General features: G+C 37.6%; 1 protein-coding gene across 1 annotated transcript in view; it reads right to left on the reverse strand.

Moving 5' to 3' along the window:
* The window catches only part of ENTHD1 (ENTH domain containing 1), a 108,534-nt gene that overhangs the window by 83,633 nt on the left and 7,345 nt on the right, over positions 1-17,556 (reverse strand). Inside the window, exon 2 of the mRNA XM_036866985.1 lies at positions 7,237-7,479. Coding sequence (XP_036722880.1) covers positions 7,237-7,479 — 243 coding nt within the window. The remainder of the gene's footprint in view (positions 1-7,236; positions 7,480-17,556) is intronic.

Genomic DNA, 17,556 nt, shown 5'->3' on the forward strand with positions numbered 1-17,556 from the left:
CTATACTAGTTTCCTTAGTATTATGCTTGTTTTATCTTTTTCCACCCATTTGCTTTCAACCTTTATGTGAACTTATGCTTGCAGCATATATATATCTGGGTTTATTTTTCCCCAATTTGATAATCTCTGCCTTTTAACAGATGAATTTAACCCACTGATATTTGTTGTGATTATTAATATATTTGGACTAATTTCTACCATTTTACTTTTTTATTTCCATTTGCCCCACTTTATCTACGCTTCTTACCCTTTATAAAATTAAAAAACTATTTTTCATTCCATTTTTTTCTTGCTACTTTGGAATTTATATACTCTACTTCTCTTCTTTTAGCATTTACCCTTGAAAGTTTATCATGCACATTTACCTTTAAATGTTTAGAGTCAAATAATATTCTTACCTATCTCTCAAAAAATACAAGGAACTTAGAATACTATAATTCTGTAGACCCACTCCCATGGTTATCCACTATTTTAGTTGTCTTTTTTTTAAACTCGAAAGTTAGACATTATTTTACACAGAAAGTGTTTATTTTATTTTATATACATGTTGACTATTTGTTAATCACACTCCCTTACATCTCCAACCATTCTTCTGGAAAAATTTTCCTTCTCCTTGAAGTATATCCTTTAATTACAGGTCTCATGGTGGTAAACTCCCAGTTTTTGTACTTATCTGAGAATGACTATTTCACCCTCAGCCTTGAATAACAATTTTGCTGAGTACACAAATATAGGCTGTTATTTTCTCTCTGCACTGTGAATATATTGTATCACTGTCATTTGGCCTCCATTGTAACGGATGAGAAGAGTTTACTTTTACTGGCATGGTAATTGTCTTTCCTCTGTAGATGTATCCTCTATGTCTAAACATTGCTTTCATATTTTCTATTTACACTGGATATATCCTCTAGTTCACTAAATTAAGTTTTTTATCTCGATGGTATTTCTCATTTCTGTAAGTACCCATTTTTCAAATTCATACATTCATTCCTAATAATCTTTTTTTTTTTTTTGAAGTAAAACAGTTTTAATTCTTAAGAGTTTAGTTCAGCCCAAGGACCCAGGCTGTGAGAGACAAAACTGACATTTGAATAACTGGATTAATTTAGAAAAGTGCAAGTCTGGTTTTGACAGTTGTGCTTTTGTATATGTCTTTTTTAAAGATTTTATTTTTTAGAACACTTTTAGGTTTAGAATAAAATTGAGAGGGAGGTACAGAGATTTCCCATATACTTCCTGCTCCACACATGCATAGCCTCCCCCATTATCAACACTGTGATTACATCCTTTATTTATTTAAATATTTAAATACATAGTTCTTCTACATTATGTATTCAACCTTTATAATATCTACAGTCTGTGGGGGACTAGATATATTTTTTGCTAATTACTTTCTCCTGTGTTTGGTGAAACAGATTGGGAGCTCATTGCCTGACTTTAATTGGTGGGAATTCTATGGACCTAACTTGTGAATTGAACAGGTTTTCTTCTTGCAGAGAGAACTACCCAGAATCAATTCAGCCCCCTCTTGAGGGTCTGGGTTCAGCACAGTAATCCCATGCTTTCCTTCCCAATGCTAAAGGCAGGCCCAAAATTCATTTTCTTAACTACTAATAACTGCCCTTAAGCAACTCAACCTCTACAGTCACCTGCAGTGTCCCACAGGCACCAGCTCCAAGTCACTTTCACCTGAGCTCACATGTCCTGTTCTTATTTCATTTATTTAATTTAATTAATTAATTTAAAATTTTAGAAGGAGAGATCCTTAGGGACTTCCCATACCTCTGGTGAGGCCAGAAATGTCTCAGTGTATCATTTCTAGTCTTTGATTGTTGTGCAATAAATGAGTTTCTTGGAGCTCCTAGTAAATGTTATTGCCAGAAGTAGACCTGAAATATTTTAGTGAAACTTAGCATCTAGTACAATTCCATTTTTATAAAAACAATTTCTTTCTAGTTATTCATCTTTACACATATATGTATGGATGGATAGAAAGATGCCTAGAATTTATGTTCATCTGATATTAATTATGGCTATTTCTGAGTGACGGGATTGGAAGTGATTAATTCTTTACAATGGGCCTGTATTTTTTTTTTATAAGAATAGAGGGATTTTTCTGAAACAAAAACGAAAGAAGAAAAATAAGCAGACTAGAAGCAAATACTCTAAGATGTTAACAGCAGTTGGTTTAGGGTGGGTAGGGGTATAAGTTATTATTATTTTCTTTTTTATACATTTGTTTTTAAATTTAAAAAAATCACTGCTTGAACATTCACCAGTGTAAATGTTTTAGTAGCAACCACCATTTGTACCATAAGCCCTGCCATTGAGACTGTATGTGATAAGGCAACCAAGTATGACTCTACATCAACTCTCTAAGTACAAAGTTCACTGTGGGAAGTAATATCAACATTGGTGTTTTGCTTATAAAAGTATGACAACTGATTAGCAGCTGTGTGATACTTCTCCAGTAAGATGGTGATCTTGACAAATGTTATTTTGGTCGAATGGTAAGAACTCAAGCCTGACTGGGTTCAAGAAAGAACAGAAGAAGAGAAATTGAGCACAGCAGAGTTGTAAAGGGGCACAGAGAAATGGGGTAATAATTGGAGGGGAATATGGGGTCAAAAGAAGGTTTTGTTTTAAGATGGAGGATCATATACATGTGCTTGATTAAAGGACATTATGGATTATATGATCTAGTTTTAGCTGAAATAATCTTCGCCGATGGACAAGTGGTTTAGAGATTCACATAGTGAAATGAGGCCGGACTGAAAATAATGCCAAAATGCAACACCAATGAACAAGAAAATGGCAGAGTCTACACTTCTAGCCACAGTAGAAGCTGTTGATCAGCCACATCATGGGGTTCAAAATAAGGGAAAGCTAAGCGAATATGAAAAGAGGTCAGCCCTGTCCCTCAATCAGTAATATTAAAGAGACTAACTGAAATACAGGTTTCTATCTCATATCATTATTGAACCTCTCCCATGTGTTTATTGTGTATGTTGCTCTCTGTGAGGTATCTTTTCCAACTAGTATGATATTAAAATCAATGAAAATTTTTTTAAAAAAGTATGACAACTACTTTGAAGTTTAACTTTTGGTCCAACAGGAATCATATACCATTTTTAGGGAAATATTTCCATGATGTAGAATGTTATTACATTTACCATAGGCCAGAGTAATCCTTCTCTAGTACAGGTAAAGTTCCATTGCAAAGAATAATGCCAGTAAAGAGCTCTTTATGGAAGACTGGATGATCCACAGAGGTCATGCTTTGCTGGTCTAGTTGTAAGCAATGTCTCTGGTGATAGTTTTTATAATTATTACCTCTAAGGAAAGGACCTAACTCTGATGCTTACAGCTCAGAGAAGCTGAGTTACCACTGTGCTTTATATAGCTTTCTGCCTTACCAATCAAGCTGCAATTATCCTTCAGCTCATCTCTTCCTTCGAACAACAAAATCATTTAAACAAAAACTACCCAAGCTATCTACCAGAATTAATTAACATGGGGGAAACATCCAGGAACAGGTAAAAAGAAGGAGAAGCAGTGATGTGCGTTAAACACCTTCTCTAAAGTACCTTTTCTCCCCTTGCTAATTCACCACAAAGAAGTGAGGCACAGCTGTTTCAGCTCTGGATCCTAAAGCCAGGGTATCAGATTTCTAGCAATGCATTCAATTTTCCATTTCATTATAACTAAATTATTTAGAGGAGTCTTTAAATTCCTTCTGATGGAAATTTACCTGTATGATACCATCACTTGCCTCCATTTTCTCTAACTCAAATGTTAGAGTCATTTTCAATTTCTCCCTTTCTTCTCCAATACATCATCTACCTACCCATTTCCTTTCTATATTGTCTTTAAACATTACCTTTCCCTCATTTCCATAATCCTAGATCAGGTCCTGGATGCCTGGATTGAATTAACTGTCTCTTATAAAGCTTCCCTCCAATCTGTATCTCCTTCATGTCTACACAAAGCAGTAAGAATTATCTCCCACCAACAGCTGTTTTCAGTAATAAGAAAGCTAAGTTCTGTGACTAAGCTAAACATCCCTTCTGTTCTCCAAGGCCTACAATGGATCCTAGCTGCAAGTCATATCAAATTGAAATTTCCAAATACTGTTCATTATGTCCTTTATAAACTGTGCTGAGTACTCTCAACTATCTGCCCACATTTTTCTACATATTAAAATTTATATTCTCTATGCCTTTTAATCTGACAACCATGTATTACCACGATTAATTCATTTCTTGTATTCTTTCCCACTATGGTAGGGACTATTTGTTGTCTCCTATATTTATTCTCTCCTTCTTCCTTAACAATAGATTTTCTTTCATCTGGGCACATGTCGGTTCGTATAAAGACTACATTTCTCAGCCTCTCTTAAAGCTAGGAGCGTCCGTGTAACTAAGTGCTAAACAGTAGCATGTGAGCCAAAATGTCACGGACAACTTCCAAAAATGTCCTTAAAGGGAAGGGGCATTCATATTTTCAACCCCTCCTCCTTCCTATTGGCTAGAAGGCAGATGTGATGGCTGGAGTCAAGCAGCCATCTTGGATCATAAAGTGGAAGTTACATCCTGAGTTTGGTGGAGCAACAAGACAGAAAGAGCCCTAACATCATGGAGAGCCATATCAATCCTAGAATACCTAGTTCTGGATTATTTTAGAAGAGCGAAATTCCTATTATGTTTACACCACTACCAATTTTGTGGCCTAATACTGTCACTTGTGGGTGCACCTAATTTTAACTGATCTATCCACCTCCAAATTTTCATTTGCTACTTCTCCTAACCCATTAATAATGCCAATAATGCCCCCCTAGTAAATTTTCTTATTTTCCCCCCACCCAACCAAACTGTCAGTTTTCTTTCTTCTTTTAAAATACAGTTTCAGATTCAAATGCCTACATGGATATGGTTGGTACTGCCAAGCTTACTTACTCTAATTTCTCTTTTTTGAACACAAACACGCACATCTATATGTCTACTATGTATGTGTACTATACACAGTAATGGATAAATGAAATTTTAAAATAATGTAACAGATTTTTAACAAACTTACTACAGTTTTATATCCAAACATTCACTACTCACTTTAAATCTTACTACAGATGCACTTCAACGATGCTGTCACTCCCCAAAACTCTTTCTGAACACTGGTTCTTGAAACAGACTGAAAGCCCATCACTAGATATAACTTCTGTGAGAGCAGAAATACACCCAGTTTGCTTACCAGGCCTAGAACAGTGTCTGGCATATAGTAAGTAGGTACTCAGTACATGTTTGTGGTATGAAAAAAAATTAATTGTAGCAAAACTTCTTCATTTGAAAGTAGATTGATTTTTTTAAAAATAGTCAAAAGATATTCAGAGCTCAGCCTAGTGAATAAGAAGCTGTTATCAAGCTGGGAAATACCATTTTGGGCTTTTTAAAAGCAGTGACTATAAAGCAATAAGCTAGATTTTCTTATATGAATCATAAGAATGGCTCAGAGTTGAGCTACTTCTGTAGCAATTTAGGGACTCATTTCCTAAGCTTACAGTGAAGTGAGCCAAGTTTGCTCCTGTTTCAAAGCGTCTGCACCTGCTGTTCCCTCTGCCGGAACACCCCAGATATACCTGGATTGTTCCCTCACTTCATACAAGTCTCTGTTTAAATATCTGCCTCCTCCAAAAGGCCTTCTCTCCCTACCTGACCTAAAATAAAGCATCTCTGTCACTCTCTGTCCTGTCACTGCTTTCCTTTTCTTTATAGGACTTGACACTATCTGACATAATATTTTATATCTATTTTGTTAATGTGTGTTTAATATCCATCTCTGTCACTAGAATATTTGCTCCATGATGAAAGGGACTTTGTTTTACTCACTGCTATAGCTCTAAATTTCTGCTAGATATCCAAATTTCAAATTATAAATTTAATAAATATGTTTATAATGAAAGAAAAGAAGAGGCAAAGAAATGGAGGAATGAAGAACAAGAAAGGTAACAGAGAAGTAGGAAAAGGGGTGAAGAAACTCTAGAGGAGTCATAATTGGTTATTTTACTCTGTTACTTTTTTCTAGTATCAGTTTGAATTTAAGGCTTCTATGAGAAAATTTCAGAATGTGTCTGTCTCTTTTGAGATTTATTTCAAAGGACTGGGTACCCTAAAGAAAGAGGTTCCACGACTTTCAGAAGCATTTGGTTGGTATTTATTATTGTAATTACAATGCCCACCTCTTTTACTATCTTTCGACTGCCCCAGTCCACACAAGTACAAATTGAGTGAACATTTGAGAACTCCTGACTTAGAGTAGTACTTTAATGATTTTTAGCAGGATGGGTTTGTGTGGGTATTACTATTAACATTTTTAAATTTCAATATTTAACCGACACTTGGAATATCTCTCTTTCAAGATCTTGCTTAATAGAATTACATGATAAAGCTGGGAGGCAGGCCTCTGAAAATGCTTTTAACTCTATGTTACTCCTACTATGCCCCTCACTTACGGCGCAAAGTGTAGTTCCTTTCAAGGGACAGTTACGTAAGTCGCATTTCATTAATGTTTTTGCTTCCTCAAACTGTCCATTCTTTACACACAATTTAATAACAGGGTTTATACTAGAGAAGTTAGAGCAAAATGACTTTCCTTTATGTTTTAGCAAATTCAGTAGAAAAGATAACTGCATTTTCCTGCTGATTTCTATTATAACATTATAAATAAGTGCCTTCTTTTTTAGGTTCAGTAGTCCAGATTTAAAGTTTTAGGCAAAGGAAAGGGTTATATTAACACAGGGTATTGTCCTAGAAGAGTTTTAGAGCACTTTCAGAATTTTGAGGCACATTTTTTAAAATGTCAGTTTCTTCATTTGGAGGATCAAATAGTGCAAATGCACACACACCCAGACCCCTAGTCTCAGAAAACAGTTCTTCACTCTCCAGTTATGATTAACATCTTAAAACTGAATCACGATGCCAAATAGGGTAGTCACTAGTTTAATACCTTTAAAGCTCAAAAACATTTTATTTGAATCCCAGATAACCACATTCAGAAAATAGTCATAAAATTTTCTACTGAATAGTATCTTTCATCATTGTTCTCTATAGTATAATGTCTAATATAGTAATAGTAGTACTAATACAGCTTTAATACTTCAGTACTAAAACCCAATGTTTTATATGTTTTAGTTGTTCTTAAATGATACCTATTGCACTTTAGGCCAATGCCCATTATACGCACTTTTATTATGTAGTCTTGCAACCTTAAGACGCTCACGCTTCTTCTCTGAAGCAGGAATTTCTGGTGTGGGAGCAGAAGCACATGCTGTTCGTGAGTTACCCGTACCAGGTAACCTCTTAGGAAATGTCATAGAGTAGGAGGTACGCCGTCTAGTCCGACATGCTACTTCCCTCTCTCTATGCAGCAACAGTTCATCCGTCAGCAACATTATAACTTGCTTAGACTTTTCCCGGATATAATAACCTGGAAAATACATTAATTGGGTTAGAAAAGAAAATATTAATTAAGGCTACAATTAAGTTTTATTCTAAGGAAAATTAGGAAAAAATGAAAATGTAAGCAAAGCAAATAAACATCTAGCAAATGTAGAGGGAAATTTAAGTTTCATTAGAATTGTCAATAACTGTACTCCTTTTCTTATGGTTTAAGAAGTAAATAAACATATGATGAAATCATATCATACATTGGCATTACATTTTTCACCTTAAATATGGTATTGGATTTTCCTTTTGAAAGCAATACATAGTCTTCAATAAATCAAACAATACAGGCATACAGAGGAATGAATCAGATCTAGATGTACTGACCTAGATGTATGACCACAACATATGGCTAAAGATTTACAGTAATATGCATAGCATGATCCAAATTTGTAAAGCATAGGGGAAAATAAACCATTATATATGTATATAGAAGAGAGAAGCAGATAGAGAAATACAGAGATGGGTGGATGGATGGATGGATGGATGATGGATGGATGATGGATGGATGATGGATGGATGGATGGATGATGGATGATGGATGGATGATGGATGGATGGATGGATGGATGGATGGATGATGGATGGATGGATGGATGGATGATGGATGGATGATGGATGGATGATGGATGAATGATGGATGGATGATGGATGGATGGATGGATGGATGATGGATGGATGATGGATGGATGATGGATGGATGATGGATGGATGATGGATGGATGGATGGATGATGGATGATGGATGGATGATGGATGGATGGATGGATGGATGATGGATGGATGGATGGATGGATGATGGATGGATGATGGATGGATGGATGATGGATGGATGGATGGATGATGGATGGATGATGGATGGATGATGGATGGATGATGGATGGATGATGGATGGATGGATGGATGATGGATGATGGATGGATGATGGATGGATGGATGGATGGATGGATGGATGATGGATGGATGGATGGATGGATGATGGATGGATGATGGATGGATGATGGATGGATGATGGATGGATGATGGATGGATGGATGGATGGATGATGGATGGATGGATGATGGATGGATGATGGATGGATGATGGATGGGCAGGTGTACCCACAACATTGTGTATATACACAATCAACATTGTGTATAACTTAGGGATACAATTAGGGTAGGACAAGAGAAGGGAAGGCAATTGGCTTGTCTCTGACATAACATCCTATCAAAATAACGTGATGCCATTAACAGAGTGCCAGAGGACAGTCTAAGACCAGAATTCTAACAATGCTGCTGGCCTTAACCATCGGAGTGACTCTGAGCCAGTTAGGTGGTCTGTCTAAGCCTGAGTTTCCTATCTGAAAACTGTATAAGCATATCTGTTCAGGTTAATTCACAGATATAAAATTATACTCATTCAAATATATAGTATTACTAGTACTATTCTCAACCATCTCCTGTAAGAAATGATAAAGGAAACACCTCTCCACATCTTGGGACCAACTCATATTAACATCTCATGTCTTCCAGAAGTAAACTGAAAGTCCCTAAAGCTTCACTGCTATGCTCATTTTGGGCTCCAAGTGTGATGAATTAAAGTGTTAATATTTCCAGCTATAATTTACCAGTAGTGGAAGTAATGAGAAATAGTCAAATTCAGGGTATATTTAGATGCCAGGGGCAACCAATGTTCTCTAAGCGCCAGTCGTTTCATTAAGATTGATATGGACAATGTCAAAAACCTTTGCTCAAGTTGCCATGTTTTCCAAGATTATTTTATCTAATCTCACTTCTTAGCCATTTCTTCCTTCCAAACTTCTTTGATAACTGCTTTAAACCACACCATTCTCAGCACTCTTAATTTCCTATGATTGGCTTGCAGTCAATAACCAAAAAATCCCACGTGTTTTGGGTTACCACTCTGTTGCAAGATAGAAGCCTGCTGTGACTATCAGTCTTTGGGGACAACACACCAGATACTACCTTCTCCCGGATAATTAACATAGCTTGATTTGGTCGGGGGACTTGCCTTCCCATTCTTCGCTTCATGAACTCATCTCCTTCCACTTTCCCCCTCGCTCCCTCTACTCCAGCCACCTTGGCCACCTTATTCTGCAGTCTCACCACACTCTTTACCTCCTTAGAGCTGTGTGCTGGCCGTTGCTTCTGCCAGGGACTCTTGGCATGACTAGACCCCTGATTCATTCAGGTCTCTACTCACATGTCACCTCCTCAGAGAAGCTTTCCTTCTGCCCATCTTCTCTAAAATAGCCCCACCCCCATCACTCTCTATTCCCTTACCCTGTTTTACTCTTCAACTTGGCATTGATCACTACCTAACACTGTTTTATATAGTTATCTGTTTACTTGCTTATTGTTTTCTTGCCTAGAATACAGCTCCATGAGGGCAGAGACTCTGTAGTGTCTAGAAGAGTGACTGGCACATAGTAAATGCTCAGTAAACATTTACTGAGTGAATGAATCAATAAAGGAGCAAATGACCAAAAAAGTCTCAGTTTTCTCCTTGACATAATACAAATGGAGCCAGATAGATGAAAAACACTAATTGACAATTTATAACTTAGCTGCCTGAGAAAGCTGCTTGGCCTGAAATAATTTCTTATAACACTCCTAATTAGAAAAGGTTACAACTAGAAATTATGGGACAGATGTGGAATATTCTACCTGGAGTATGCATGGATTGGTGGAATTTGAGGACAGCTGCAGGAGTTCAAAGGGACGAGCAGGTACGTCAAGCAGAATGCCAGTCAATAACGGAGGGCTCCTCCCTGCAGCATCAGGACGGTGGGGCCACAGGAGTTTACAGAAAACAGAGAAGAAATCACCCAGAAGTGAACTTCCCATTCAAAGCTGCCCACCGCCCTAGCTACCTCCCCCCACCCTCGAGATGCTGCAGAGCGGGAACCTGGATGTTTTAAAGCGTCAAAGTTGAAAGTGAAAAAAATCCAAGAGCCCAATAAACCTGCTTGAGATAAATAATAACAAGGATGACATATATAATAACAATAGCAATAAGATGGCATCTACTTACTTGTTACCAATATGTTGCAAAAAAGAAACACTACATAGTACTAAAAGAGAATAGTACTAAATACTAGAAAATAGAATAAACTTAGGCAACAACTGCTTTGTGTTTGAAAAAAGGGGGGCTAGGGAAGGGAAAATAGAATAAACTTAGGCAACAACTGCTTTGTGTTTGAAAAAAGGGGGGCTAGGGAAGGGAACTGGGAAGGGGGAGAGGGAGAAAAGGAGGCAAGGAGAGGGAGACAGACAAAGAGAGGAGAGGGAGGGAGGGAGAAAACAGATTCTCTGAAATAAGAAATTAAACTAGGTAAGAGATCAATATCCAAAGACACTATGTAAAACACATCAAGATGAAAAGCTTGTTGGTTCAGGTGAAGGTTAAAATAAAAATAAAGCTATATACTGTTTAACTGGGGATGTTTTGGTTGTAAGTGACAGAAACTCAATTTGAACTGGCCGTGGGAAAACCAGGGGCTGCAATTGGGCCTCAGATACAAGTGAAGCAGAGACTGGAAAACTACCAGGACCCTCCGCCTCCCACCTCTGCTTGCCCCTGTGTAATGCCTTTATTTTCTCCTTTCGCAGGCCGACTTCTTCAATCTGGATGTGGATATTACCACCGACAGCTCCAGATTCACACCTTACACGCTGCCACCTGAGAAGTCTTCCTCTTCATTTATTCAAATCTGAAACATCCAGGAGAATGACACTGAGTGGCCCAGCTTGAAAGTCATATACTCATCACCGTGGCCAGAGGGTGGGATGCTACCATTGGCAACCCCCATTAGGAAGACACAATGGAGTGAGGGGAGGATCAACAAGATAGAAAAATGAATGAGGAAAAAGCCAATTTGAGCAATCCTCCCAAACTGAAAGGACAAGGACATACAAATCACTAGATCAACTATGCAACAGACCCCAAGGATGTTAACTTTTGCAGTCATTTAATCATTTCCTGAACACTTAAGTTTCAGGAAGCGTTCTAAGTAGTGGGGGCACAGGTGAGGAAAAAAGAGACAAGGTCCCTAATGAAGATAATTTCAGATAAAAATTAATGCTCTAAAGGAAATAAAGCAGAGGGGCATGCAAACATCAATTCAGGGTGCAGTCAAGGAAAGTCTTACTGAGGAAGTAACATATCAGCTGAGTCTTAAATAGCAAGAAAAAGCCAGCTGTGCAGACATACAGGCAGAGAGCACCTGGCAGAGGGTACAGCCCAGATTCCACTTCTTCAGGAAAGCCTTCTACTGAGAGATAACAACCCCTCTTCCGCCTCGCCCTACATGTACATCAGGGCCTCAATGGTCAGGCCCTGCTTTCACACACTCTCATAGCACCTACACTTGTCTTTCAGAGTGCTTCCACAGTTTGTAACTGCCTATGTGATAAATGTCTTTTTCCTCCATTAGAGTATAACATCCACGAATGCCAGAACTGTACTTGTTCACTTAAGAGATACTTAAGAAACATTTGTTAAATAATATGCTGAGGAAAAATTTCCTAAGTGCAGGGGAGGAGTCTATATAAATTCACAACTGAATGTCATGTAACGAGATTTGGAAATATGGTAAATTCAAAGATACTGGGCACTGAGATGCATCAGCAAGAAAGACACATGCCAGACTTAAAACCAAAAATCACACATTGGGCTTCTTGTTATAAAACATCATAATACTCCTCTCTCCGTTCCTGACCCACTGACCTGCCAAGATCTGCTCTTCTTCCTATATTCCTTTCTCAGTGAGTATCACTTCCATTCTAAGCCAGAAATATGAACATTCACCTCCCCAGACTCAGTAATCCATGTCTGTTGACTGCACCTACTAACCATCTTCTAATTCCATGCTTTCCTCTCCATTTCCCTTAGTTCAGGCCTGTGATGTTCTAAATCATTTATTTATCTGCAGTTTCCTTTCTGATCTACCCTCCACAGTGCCTTCAGGGGTGGGGATGGGGTGGAGCGTGGAGGAAGAGGAGAAGTATCCCAAACAGTATAGCTGATCAAGTTATTTTCATAAAAACCTTCAGTCAAGTTGGCACAGTAAGTTCATGCTTCAAAGTACCCTTCTGCTCTGTTCCAAATGCACAGCAATAATAGACATCACCAGTTCTGAAAAACAAGATAAAAACCTCCAAGAACCAGAAATATCGGAGAAATGAAAAAGCACTGAACAGGGCTCAAGCCACAGGGCTGCTGGGCTCTTGATCTGGCGGCCAGGAGTTCAGCCCCTCAGGTGTTAGGGAACCAGAGGTGGTCTCACTCTTTGATGTTAGGGGGTATCCATGCTTGTGAGAGAAGGCTGGAAAGACAAGAAAAAGGAAAAGGGTAAAAAAAAAAAACCAGCCACTAATTGCTTCCTGGGCTGTAACATATTTGTAGCTGTGGGAATGGAAGGACACAATGCAGCCCTAAGGCCTGGAACTCAACTAAGCCACCCCCTGGCTCAGCAACTGAATCTGTGGCACCCTCAATCATCACAGGGCATGACCCCTGAGCTACCTTTATAACACTGTACTGGAGGTGGAAACTGAAAAATCAGCATAAATGGAAAAGTGAACATGGTTAGCTGGAGAAGAACCTCTCACCCAAAATAAGCCTGAAAACTAAAATTCCAAAATAGATTTTTAAAAATCTTAAGATGGCCAATTAATGCAGCAATTAAAACATAAATTCACTCCAAAAGAAATCAATGTTCTATAGGATTCTATAGGATCTTCTATAAATCAATATTCTATATTATTGTAAGATTTAAAAATCTAATAATAAAGATTTTAAATAAGTATTAAAACAGACTTTAAATAAATACTAAATAAAGATTAACACAGGAATCACATTCACAACAAGAAATATGAAATTATGAAACAAAACAAAAATAGGCAGAAATGAAACAACAGATAGATATGAAAAGAGCCAACTTAAAATCCTAGAAATGAAAGCTATCATCACTGGGATTAAAAAGAAAAAACCCTCAATATCCAAGGTAAACTCCAAAATCTAACAGTTGAAGAGAGAATTGGTAATCAAAGAACAGTACTAAGGAATTTTTCCAAAATACAGCACAGAGAGGCAACAAGATTAAAAAGATTAACTAAAAGTCATAAGGGACAGATTGCAAGACCCCAATAGTCACTCAGAAGAAGTTTCAAAAGAAGAAGAATACAGTAATCACACACACAAAAAAAGCAATATTCAGAAAGAGCTGGGAATTTTACAGAAAAGCCATAGAATCCTCACGTCCAAAATGATCTCCGAACACCGAGCACGATAAATAAAAATAAAAAGAAAACTATACCCAGAAACACTGCAGAAAACCAGAAGAACATTTAAGATAAAGAGAAACTCAAAGCTACCAATCCCTTCTTTGGGCCTACAAGAGCCCACTGGCCACTCAGTCAGCAAATATTTATTCGACACCTCCACAAACTAGGTGAAGAAACAGAGATACAACTAAAGTAATCTCAGCCCTCCAAATGTCCACAGTCCAGTGAAGGGACTGAGGTAAAATAAGTCATTACAGCAGAGCCATGCGTGCTACCACGGACATGTGGACAAGGTGCTACGGATGGGTGAACTCCACAGGCAGTGGGAAAGCGTTTCTGGTGCATTTTGCATGAAGCTTTACTTGAACGTGAATATATGCTGCAGGAAATAATAAAAGTAAAAATATGTCAATGGCTAATATTTTTAGCTAACATTGACTTATGACTTACTACGTGCCTGACTTTCAGACATTATCTCTAATCCTCACAACCACCCTCAGAGTTTATGAAGTCCATTTTACAGATGAGAAAAGAAAGTTCAGGGTGGCTAAGAAACTTTCCCAAAGTCATAAAGTTGATAAACTAGAAAATAGAGATTGGCTCTATAAAAATAACAAAATATAGACTTTAATTTCTTTGACTGACTTTAGTATACAAATGCAAGCTATTTTATTTGATGAGAACCTGAGAAGAGAATGATTCTGCTGACACAGCACTGAAGTCCTAACCTGGTTACTGGCCCTTCTGTGTTTACAGTCTGCTGTCCATATGAGTACAATAAACAAAGAGCACTGTGGGAAGACTGGCTGGATGGGAACAGTTAACTTTATATAAATTCATGATTTGCTTCCTGCTACTATGATTATCAGTATGACTGGATTTGTTGAAAAGGAGCAAAAGACGATCCAAAATATTCAACTAGGTATAAAGGTTTTGTTTAAACTCACAGTAATATAACTTTTTTTTTTTTAAATTTATTTATGGCTGTATTGGGTCTTTGTTTCTGCGCGAAGGCCCTCTCCAGCTGTGGCAAGCGGGGGCCACTCCTCATCGCGGTGCGCGGGCCTCTCACTATCGTGGCCTCTCTTGTTGCAGAGCACAGGCTCCAGACGCGCAGGCTCAGTAATTGTGGCTCACGGGCCCAGTCGCTCCGCGGCATGCGGGATCTTCCCAGACCGGGGCCCGAACCCGTGTCCCCTGCATTGGCAGGCAGACTCTCAACCACTGCGCCACCAGGGAAGCCCAGTAATATAACTTTTAACAATAACAGAACAGGCTTATGATGACCCCAAAGTCTATAGTATGGTTGTTAAATGAAATTCATTTGTTCATCAAGATTATAAAAATGTTTGTTATAGGAAATCACATTTGCTCACGGAAGCTATAAATGAACTCAGCAGCATTGTGTTAAGTAACCCACCTCTCAATAGATCAGTACACCTACATTGCATTAATTAGTCAAGCCACCAACATCTAGCAGGTGAGTTCAATGGTTAGAGAATTCTGACTACTGCTGTCTGACAGCTGTAGAAAAAGATTAAGTCTGTGCCCTTTGAAGCTAGAGTTTTTTCCACAGTGCTCAGTCACTACATCACACTGCTTAGGAACTGTTGCTTCCCACTCCCCACATCCAGTCCCTTCTGTAAGAGAAGTAGTACCTCCAAATTTTAGTTTTTTTGACTTTTAGAGCCTTAACACAGCTAACCAAGATCTAAAATAATGTTTTTACATTGAAATGTTTTCTTTTTCTTGAACTTTCTCTTTCCAGGTATCTTGTCTCTCTTCAATTTATTCCAGTCGCCTTGAAAAGAAAATCCCTATCATTCCTTTTTTCTCCTACTTGCCCAGGCTTCCTCTTTCTCTAAGCCTAAATACCTGAGTTTTTCTCTCCTTCTAAGAGTACCTGAACTCAAAAAACAAACTCCCTCTCAAAAAAAGTTGATTTTAATCATTTATAAGCTAGTGTAAATATAAACAAATGTATTACATATTACAGAAAATTTACGTTTCACATTTTAATTTCTTAACTATGGCTTAAAAGGCTTCATTCTTACTCCAAGACATTACGACTTCAGTGAGCAAATGGATAGGTGAATGGTAAGGGTTCATCCTCGTGTCTTGGAAGACACACAGAGAAGCAGCCTATACAAAATCAGCCATCAACGTAAATGTGAACTATCTAATTTCCTAAATTAGATGACTGATAATGACAGCAGAAAACTAAAATGGCAGTAATGTCATCAAGGCATGCTACTTCTAGTAAAATAGCTTAACGTAACTTTTTAACACTGAAAATTTGTTTTTTAAAATGTACCTTTTAAAAATCTACCTTTAGTTTAAATATATGTGTATAATATATATTTACTTTATATAATTGTAAAATAGCCCATTTAAGTGAAATTAACCGCAATTTCATGACTTACCTGAGAATAAAACAGTACATAAAGTTATAAATATGCACTTCTGAGAATCTGAATTGGTTTTATAAAAAGAATACTATAATTTGTTTAAATAAATTGTTTAGTAGTATGAAACATTCAACCAGGTATTTTTCAGACAATTTAAGTTCATTCTGGTAGTTCAATGAAACTTTGTTAGGATATTTTTAAGAACTCCTTAAAAATTAAGAGAGGCTGTGTAGCATAATAATAGAATAGAACTAAACAGTATTAGGATATATATGTTTTAATCATGTTCAGCCATTAATTAGCTGTGCAACCTTACCTAAAAAACTTAATCTGAGTGTTAACTCACCATCTCTGTAAGAAAGATAAGACATATCCTACGTTCCTCATAAGATGATGTAAGGATCAAATGAGATACCATACATGGAAATGCTCTATTATTAAAATCTAAAAATGCTCAAACAACTAGATACCATACAGGAAAGAAAGAACTTTACCTCACAATATACCTCCAGTATTTCAGGTGAAATATCTCGAAATATAAAGTAATGTGTCCAACTGTTAACCTTAAAAAAAACTACAGGGCTTCCCTGGTGGCGCAGTGGTTGAGAATCTGCCTGCCAATGCAGGGGACACGGGTTCGAGCCCTGGTCTGGGAAGATCCCACATGCCGCGGAGCAACTGGGCCCGTGAGCCACAACTACTGAGCCTGCGTGTCTGGAGCCTGTGCCCCGCAACAAGAGAGGCCACGATAGTGAGAGGCCCGTGCACCGCGATGAAGAGTGGCCCCCGCTTGCCACAACTAGAGAAAGCCCTCGCACAGAAACGAAGACCCAACACAGCCAAAAATAAATAAATAAATTAATTAATTTTTAAAAAACCACTACAATAAGTATAATACAGTGTCCCAAAAGTCTGAAAACATAGGGAAAATCATGTATTTATTGTAAATTTTTTGAGATTAACGATTAGATTCATTGCTTTAAATTTACTTCACCTGAAAAGTTGTCTGGAAGTTGAAGAAAAACATATTGAGAACATTATTTGAAAATGTTAACTAATGTACTATTTGAAAATAAATTTCTCCTGTTTCCCAACTACTGTGACTTGTTTTCTGAATTTCTTCCCCTGTAGTATCACTATTATTAATTATTGACCATGTTCTGTATGATAGGCACTGTTATAATGTTGGAGATGGAGCATGGACGAAGCAGACATAAAATGTTCCTGCCCTCATGAAACTTAGTTTCTGGTAGGAGGAGATAGACAATAAACAAATAATAAGATAAATCATACCCTACGTCAGATAAGAAATATTATGAAGAGAAAGAAAACAGAGAAGGTGGCTAGGGCATATCAGTACAAAG

Source organism: Balaenoptera musculus, chromosome 10 (assembly GCF_009873245.2).
Source record: "Balaenoptera musculus isolate JJ_BM4_2016_0621 chromosome 10, mBalMus1.pri.v3, whole genome shotgun sequence".
Taxonomy (NCBI): Eukaryota; Metazoa; Chordata; class Mammalia; order Artiodactyla; family Balaenopteridae; genus Balaenoptera; species Balaenoptera musculus.